Source organism: Cynoglossus semilaevis, chromosome 14, assembly GCF_000523025.1.
Source record: "Cynoglossus semilaevis isolate Cse_v1.0 chromosome 14, Cse_v1.0, whole genome shotgun sequence".
Lineage (NCBI taxonomy): Eukaryota > Metazoa > Chordata > Actinopteri > Pleuronectiformes > Cynoglossidae > Cynoglossus > Cynoglossus semilaevis.
In genome coordinates, this window is record NC_024320.1 from 23590031 (window position 1) to 23599132 (window position 9102).

Sequence of the window (9102 nt, forward strand, 5' to 3'; positions counted from 1 at the left end):
TATATAAATATATGTATAAATAAATAAATATATTTATATACACACATATACATATACATGCATCAGTGCAGTATAATTTGAAGGATTCTGAACCACGGTTTGTACCAAGTCTATATCACCCCCTGCTGAGGAGGTAGGGGACTACATTTATTTTCTAAGTACAGCAGATCTGTGGTCAGTCCCAGCAGTCATATAAAAATGTGTACATATACACATATCATTCACACTCACATTCACGTCCATGGTGTATTTAGAGTGAGAAGACCCTGGACATTTGGTGGTCAAACTGGTGGTCGGGGGCTTGGGTTTGCCACAGATTCTGACCCACTTCGTTTTTTTTCGTATTTATTTTCGTATTAAAACTTAGCCCAGATGAACATCTGACATGTTTTATTAAAAGCATGAAGGGACGTGTCTCGTCCTCAAATGAAACATAAATACAAAATATTTACACATACAAATCATGGCCGACAGACAAACAGAAGCGTACCACTTAGTTTCTAAAAATGTTAATTCACAAAATACAGGAGAAAAGAGATTATTTAGAATGTCGCTCCCAATGTGTCGCGTATCAAAGACAGATGACGACAGAACCCTTAAAAAAAAAAAAAAAACCCCAACCCACTGGTTCTCAATTCAGCCCTCAGACATCCCTAAAAACGTACGAGGTACAAATATGAGGTATGCACTAATGTTAGTTTGAAATAACCCCCAAAAAAGTCTGAGTCTTATTTTCATTACACTCTGATTTTCGGTACCTTTCTAATGGGACTTCTCTGCAGTGTTTCAGTATTTTGGCCACACGGGGGCACTGCAACAGCACCTCAGAGCATACGAGTCAATACTGTTCACTCTATGGTCTTAAGAAAACTTTAATGCAGCCACTGTTTTATTACTAAGTTATTTGATGTCATGATACTAAGTCGAAGTCTGGTAACAGTCGGGCAGCAGCTAAAGATAAAACAGAAAACAAAAAACAGGCAGAAATGTATTTACCCCAGTCTTTAAAAATAAACAGCTACTTCTTTTCAATTACACCGAGGCCCTCAGTGACTCCAGGCTGTGTTGTTGTGTTAAAGTTGGTTTCACGTGGACTCTGACTGATTTGGCCTGTACCTTGACTCTGTCCAACAGCAACAGCAGCCTGGTCAACTCTGTCAGGCTGTTTCTAACACTGTGAGACGGAACAACAGCAGCTCTGGTAACGTTGTTGTGTCTGAAAAACTGAACTGACACTTTGATTTTATGTCAATGCATATATTTGAACTCCTCTTTTTGGTCTCCTTAATGACCTCTGTGTGACCCCTGAACCCAGACCTGACCCCAGCGCTGATTAAGGCATTTGTTAACGTCACTGTTTGTTATGACTTCACCCAGTCTTCACAGCCAACCAGCGTAACAGTAACCCTGCTGGTGTCCTGTTGAATTTTCACACATTTAAAAAATACCACACATAGTTTAATTTGTAAGGGCGCCACCTATTGCACTTTGATTTTTTTTCTGTGTATGTTCAATTTTTTTTTTTTTTTTTTAAGTGGCTCATCCTTGGGTCGTTTCAGTTATTTTTCTGCCCCCACTCACACTGAGTCCTAGCTGGACAGTCCTCCAGGTGCTTCAGGTTCTGGACTGGACTGGTCTCCGTCCTCGTCCTCTGTGGGCAGGTGGACACGCTGCTCGTCCATGCGTTTGGCCTGCACTCGCTGGATTAGACTGAAGAAGTCTTCATCAGGCACTGTGGGAGCGTGGGGGCCGCCCTCTGGTGGGGAGCACCGCTGGTCGTCGATCCTGGACGACTGACCATTGTAAAACAAAGTCACAGGAACATTAAGGTCACCCAGTTTATTTAGACGACAAAACTTTATCAAGAGGGGTTTTTTTTTTTTTTTTGCGGCAGTAGCAGGTCATCTCAGCCCCCAGGATAAACACACACACTAGCTGTCTCACACACTGCACTGCAGGTGAGTCTGATGCTGCTTAACACAACTACATTTTCAGTTATGAACGATGTAAACTCACTTCTCTGTTGAAGTCGCGATGCTGCTTAACACCGCTACATTTTCAGTTATGAATGATGTAAACTCACTTCTCTGTTGAAGCCGGTTTCCTTTTGGAATCAGCGTGACGCTGCTGCTAAGATTACAGATTACAGTGTTCCCTCTCTATATTTTGGTTCTTTTTCTTTGAATCCAATCTGTTTTTTTTTTGCTTTAAAAATGTGGATTCTAATTTTGAAATTGAGATAAGTGCGTTTGAAAACGATCGCTTTGTTTACTTTGACTAAATCGTACACAGCATACTATTGGCTAATTGAGCATGCTCTTCTGATCCTCACGTTGATTGGCTCATGCATCATAGCATCTCTCAGCATCGCCTCTTGTCTGTCGACCACTCTCTCGTTCACTTCGCTCTGCGTTTGTTTATCACACACACATTCATGAAGAACATTCTTGGCATCACTGACAGCACCATTAACCAACATGAAGCCGACTTCAGTACTGGAACCTTATGAGGTGTAAATTTCTGGGCTATAATAACCTCCGATGTTGTTCATTGATAAACAGACTGAGACACTTTAGGATGTTGATTATTTAGAGGACAGTAACAGTAACAGACCAACTCTGCCCCAATTTTTGAATCAATAGCAGCGATAACTAAACAGTGGCGGGTTGTTACTGTTTAAAGCACACATCAGAAACACTGTGGAGTAGATGACACGAGCTCCAGTACCTGGCACTTAATGAGCATGTTGAAGAAGTCATCACCGGGCTCCTGATGATCTCCCTCACCCACCAGGTGTCCCAGGTTGTTATGGGTGATCCTCAGGCCGGGGAGGTTCCCCACATTAACCCTCTGGTCGTCGAGGCGACGGCTCTGAGAGCTGGCAATCAAATCAAACAGCTCTTCGGTCTGAGGGGATGTGGTAATTGAAGGATCTGACAGAGAAAAGAGCAATGAGTGACGAGTGGAGTGAAGACAAAGTCCATTTGTCAAATGTCTGTCAAACATCACGATCAACTGACCGATCTTCTCGTTCAGAGGACCCACTGAATTTCCGGCTCCTTCTCCGTGCTCTCCGTTCTGGGCGTCATCGAGGTGGCAGCGCTGGTCGTCCATGCGGCTGCTCTGAAACTTGCTGAGGAGGTCAAAGAAGCAGTCTTCATCGGAGGGATCGCGGCCCAGCTTCTGAGGACACGAGGACACAGCGTCAGCATTGGACTCACGTGGAACAGTCTGTGTTTTTAACTTTATTCTAATTTAAAAAAAAAATTAAAATTGAAAAAAGACAGAGAAGTGGTTTCTAAAATGTCTGCAGCGCCTCCATTTGTAGACAGGACTATTGTCCCCTTCCCCCAATCCCCACTCTCAATGTCCAAACATTCAGAGCTATTGGTCAAAAACTCCACTGAATTTTATCTGTCATCTGTTTACATGTCAGTCCAAAATTGACACTGAAATTTATTTGGTCCAAAACCTGAAATATCCATGTCCCAAAGAGGGGGAGCGCCCCTCATTTTGGAACCAAAGATAAAGAGTTTGGGATTATCCAATAGGGGATGGTCATGTGACCATGTCGATGTTGAAACCAACGCTATTGCATTAAAGTATGACTAAAATCAAATCAAAGGTGTCAAAGTTTGAACATTAAAGCAAATTAAACACTTGATTATTTGCTACGTTTTATTCCATCAACAAACACCCGCTGTTTGTTCCACTTTACTCAAAGTTCAATCAACTGATTCTGTCTCTCCAATCAGTGATCAGCTGATCAATAATTCCACGACTGGAAAAAACAATTTGGACAGACGACTGATCGTCCGCTCACGTCCATGACCTTCTGCAGCTGCTGTGTGGGCGCAGATGTTTACAAACACAAATAGAAAATAATAAAAATAAGATCTTTTTTTTATTCAAAACTTCTGGAGAAGGTTTTAAGCAGAAGGACAACATTTACTCCCCCCCCCATACCCTTCACCCCCCATATAATAATACTGAAAATTCATCAGGTCTAAAGAGAGGAATTAAGATCTGATTAAAGCAGTGAGACATAAAAATACGCCCTGGGTGGAAGAACTCCTCATGTGGCGGGAGGGCAGATCACATCCTCTCCACTTCACCTTAAAGGTTTTTAAAGGATTTACTCAGGAATGTCTGAGGTCTGTGGACTGAGAACAGATAAGTGCAAAAAGTGCTGAGTGTGTTCTTTTTAAATCATGGGGCAGGGGCAGGGGCAGGAAGATATATTACTATGTCAACCATTAACCTTACGCTGTACGATATAAAGTAAGATTTAAAAGATTAACATAAGCCACTGCCTCTGAAGGAAAAGCACTGAGGTCAACTCAACCTCGACCAGTAATAATATAAAAAAAAAACATTTTAACATTAGTTTTAAAAAATATTCTTGATTGAAAAAAATATTAATAATAATAATCATAATATGAATAATACCACATTTCTAGATTTTCTTATATCTTCACAATGAAAATAAAAAAATGATGACTGATTGGCTGACTGAAAATTTATTGAATTCAATTTGATATAGTAATGAGTTTCTTTCGAAGTATAATATATATATAATAATGGAAAACCCTATAACGCAACGCCTGGGTTTCACCAGATGTCGTCACCAAAAAATAGTTAATAGTGAATTACTGTCATTGTGACACAACACACCACTGCACACAATAAAATGTTCAAACGGCTGCATCCATCGCTATCGGTGTTTCGACAATATCTGCATTTCAGATATCGGCAAAAAAGGTAACATCGGATGTAAACATGTCAGGTTAGCGTTAGCATTTAAAAGAAGTAGCCAACTCTCAATGAACAAAATGGTTTCTCAAATGAAGTTCTTCAATAAATTAACCTGTGGTTGCACCATTTTGTTTACATAGATCACTTTGCGATAACTGAGCTAACACGACATGTTACCATGGAAACTGTTGCGGCCAATATTTGCAACGAGCACAAAGTTCCTGAAACATAAACTTTGACAGAAGATCCAAGACTGACGGCTGAGAGCTGAGGTGGTGTCCTGGTCACAGACCTAAAAGTATTTGTTGCCCAATACTCACACATCAGGGAAATATTTGCAACAACACAAATTATACTACATACTGTAGTACTCCGACTTCCTGCAATCTCTGTTGTTCAGCCTAGTCATTGATTTTATTGCTCTGTGATGCATTTTGATTTCTTTCCTGTATTTCCTGTTTCTCCAGTGAACCGTCAGTTCGTTCCTACATTATTGAACAACAAAAGTCAAAGGACAGAGTATCGATTTTCCATGTGTTGTTCAGGTCAGAAAGGTTAGTCAAGTGTTCGTTCAAGCTGTAAATAAATCATCTCACCAGACGCACTCCTTCTTCTTTGTCCTCTCTCTATTCCACCGTCTCCCTCTTTGCCCTTCACTCTGTCCACACACACACTCACACACACACTTACCTCTGCCTTCTACTTTCTCCAACCACTTCCCATCAGCCTCACCCCGTAGTAAACGCCCTCCCACTGACTTCCTCTGCTCCAGTATCCCTGTTTCAGCCTTTTATCAAGCCATACCCTCTACCTACTCCTCTCTCCCTTTTCTCCTTTCTCTCCCCCTCCTTCCCTCCCTCCTTCCCTCTCACCCATTAGTCCATTTTTGTTCCGTTCATTCACTGTGGGAAAACAACTCATTATGAGAGCAGAAGGGGAGGGGGGAGTTGGGCTGACCCTTCCTTTTCTGTGATCAAGGTCACATTATCAGCAGAGCGAAAGACAGCAGGGGGAGAGGGAGCGGGAAATGAGGGGAGGTGCCAGAGAGAGAGAGAGAGGGACAGAGAGGGAGAGGGAGAGAGAGATAGTGAGGCACATCAACAAGTTAATGTACATTCAGTCACTGGTTCTGCCGCAGTGATGATGCCAACTGTTAAAACTGACTCTCCATGACAGTTATTCAGGCTTGGTTCACACTCTAGGTCAGGGTTGTCAAACTCATTCAGTTCAGGGGCCACATAGAGCCCAGACCAGCACAATCAAAACTAAATGATTACCTATAAATCACATAAAGTTCATGCCCCCACCCCCACCCTCTTGTTTCCCTGCAAATAAGTACAAGAACATTAGAAAATATTCATATTATGTTTGTGCATTTTTTTCTTTTAGTATTCACCAAGTGGGCCAGATTGAACCCTCTAGCGGGCTGGTTTTGGCCTGCGGGCCGTAGGTTTGACACCCATGCTCTAGGGAGGAGTGGACTCAATGTGATCCCCAATCCGACCAACACCACTTTCAAACGTGGTCGTCCTGGATCTGTCTTGTCACGTCATCCCACTTTTACGTCTTTTTATTTTACACTTTTACTCAATTCTGTGTGGGAGCAGCAGTGAACGTAGCAAATATAATGTAAATATCCACTCCCTGTACGAGAGGTGGCGACAGAAACAATGACATCATCAGGCTTCTGGTGGTCTGCACTAAAGGGGGACAAAGGCTCGGGACAGTAGTCTGTGACAGCCCCTTCCACAGAGGGTCACATGAACAAACTGACTGGACAACAACTTCCTAACTGATACACACACACACACACACACACACTGGCATGTATAGCATCCATATCTACTTTGTTAAATACAGCGTGTGAAGTCACATCTCAAGTGGGTCACTTCAGGCTGATAGACTGTTGACGCTGGAGTCTGATAGCTGCTGCAGCCTACAGCAGTTTCCAGTGACCTTGGAAGTGAGCTGGCTTTCACTAAACCTCACCTCCCTTCTTTTGAATGAGTCTAAATAATTGACTTTAACTTGATTGTGCTGAGATGCTGCAGAAAACACCGGTGCCACAGAGAAGAGCGGGCAAACGATAGAAAGAGATTGTCGCCACGTTTGAACGCCAAGCTAAGCCTCGCCGCAGTTACAGCTTATCTGGGTCATCTGAGTGGACAGTTAGCAAACGGGCTAACCACACAACAATAAATGTATCAACCTTATCACTCTGTATTTTTGTGTGTGCTGTACCTTTTTATTGTTTTATGAACAGGAAACAATCTTATCCTTTGTGCTAATAGTTTACAATAAGAGCAGATGAGGACTCAGATGAACCCAGACGTTAGCATAAAGCTGCTAAAGCTGCCTGTGGGTCATAGCACAGAGCCAGTGGCTAATCAAGTTAAAGAGCAATTTTTGACTATTTTAATTTATTTTACAAATTAAATGCATGTAGTTCTTCGTGGTTATGTTGTCATTAGCAGAAAGGTGACATTCACATGGCCTTTCACATGAGTGGTCAAGTCATAAAGTTCTAAGACAAATGAAATCAGGAAAATAATTAACATCTCTGGCTTATATATATATATATACAGTATATATATACATATATATATATATACATATATATATATGGTTTTGAATCCCTTCAGCTTCAATACTTTAGAATAATGACAAGTATATACTGATATACTGACTTAATGTTTGGCCATTTCCACACCATCAGTTCTGCTAATGCATATCTACTTATAACCGTACATCCTTTGTTTAAAAGATACAACACGTTCTGTATTAGACAGGCTGTTGGACTCATCTGACCTCAGGACAGTTTTTATGGTCTTTCGTTCTTTCTGAGAAAATGGTGATGTGACAGAAAATGGTGGTGATGTGACAGTGATTTGGGTTATCAGCTATCAAATGTCACATTCATGGAGAAACTAGTTCACTGTAAATGGATCACTGCTGCAGTTTAATCAGATGATACCTGTACAGCTGACATCTCACATCATCCTGTATGAGCTCATGGGAAATTAACAAGAACCAATTTAATCTCTACTTTTCCCCTCATCATTGCTCCATCACGTCTTTGAGCGAAAGAAACAACCATAGGATGGATTGGAGGATTTTAAAGTCCAGAACAAGTGGAAAAAAAACAAAGACAGACACAAAAGTGTGTACCATATTTTCCAAACTATAAGTCGCACTTGTTTTCATCCTTTGGCTGGGTTTGCTTGTACTCAGGTTTATTAAAATATATACTTTCACGTTTGTTATTTTCACATTGACAACCACTAGAGGGCACTGGTGCAACTTATACTCTGGAGCGACTTATATACGTTTTCTTTCTCCTTCATTATGATATTATTGGCTGATGTGACTTATAACCCAGAGCAACTCCAGTTTTGACATCATAATTCGGTAGATTTTTGTTACGAAAATGTTTGTTTTTTTCCATGTATTAACAAATGACAAATATTAAGGTTGTCAAAATAACCTCAGTATTATATATGGTTGTGGTTTACGTTAAACGCTAAAATCTTCCCAAGCAGCAGTTCTAAAAGAGATTTCTTTCATGGAATATATAAGACTCATCTGGGCTAACTGCTAACTGAGGAAAAATCGCATGAGTGTTGTCATAGCCAAAGCTAAACAAGCAGTAAAGATGAAAAAGCCACTCACTGGCACTGGAGGTGGAAGTTGCACAGTGATGTCATCAGTGTCCACGGGAGAGTCCAACCAGGGTCTCTCATCTGACGACTGACTGTCGGGGTAGCCTTTCCTCTTCCCAGGCTGGGACGGGTGACTCTTGGATCTCCTCGGAACGCTTTCCAGGTCTTGGTTCTCACCATTCTGCAAAATAAGACCTTTTACTTCTGCTGAAGGTTTTCCCTGGTGTGTGTGTGTGAGTGTGTGTGTGTGTGTGTGTGTTTGAGTGACTCATATTCCCATTGTAATTCCTGAATGGTGGACTGAGGGACCAGAGAGAGACTTCACCTTGTCTGAAGAGAACTTCCACAGTTCCACACTGTCCATGCTGTTTCTCTTGGTGAATTTGGGTCTGGCTCCTACAGGAATAGAAATCAATGTAATGAATATGAAACTCAGACTATGACGATGAAGATGAAGATAAAGGAGAAACAATGTGAGTAAAGACTCCTCCTGCCTGGCTCTGCACCACAGAGGGAGATGTAGAACAGGAGTGTGAATACTTGCTTGGCGAAAGAGTTCATGAAGGAACACACACACACACACCACGCAAAAACCAAACTGGTAACAGAGAACACACACTACAGAGATTCTGTGCTTATTATATAACTATTAGGTTATAAAGAAAGGTGGAACATTTAAGGGAAAACA

General features: G+C 41.5%; 1 protein-coding gene across 1 annotated transcript in view; it reads right to left on the minus strand.

The window, feature by feature from the left end:
- Positions 1 to 375: 375 nt before the first annotated feature.
- gpsm1b (G protein signaling modulator 1b) overlaps positions 376 to 9102 on the minus strand; it is a 20765-nt gene continuing 12038 nt past the window's right edge. Inside the window, exons 11-15 of the mRNA XM_008325937.3 lie at positions 8740 to 8810; positions 8425 to 8595; positions 3021 to 3183; positions 2728 to 2933; positions 376 to 1793 (exon numbers count right to left, since the gene is read on the minus strand). Coding sequence (XP_008324159.1) covers positions 1590 to 1793; positions 2728 to 2933; positions 3021 to 3183; positions 8425 to 8595; positions 8740 to 8810 — 815 coding nt within the window. The 3' untranslated portion in view covers positions 376 to 1589. The remainder of the gene's footprint in view (positions 1794 to 2727; positions 2934 to 3020; positions 3184 to 8424; positions 8596 to 8739; positions 8811 to 9102) is intronic.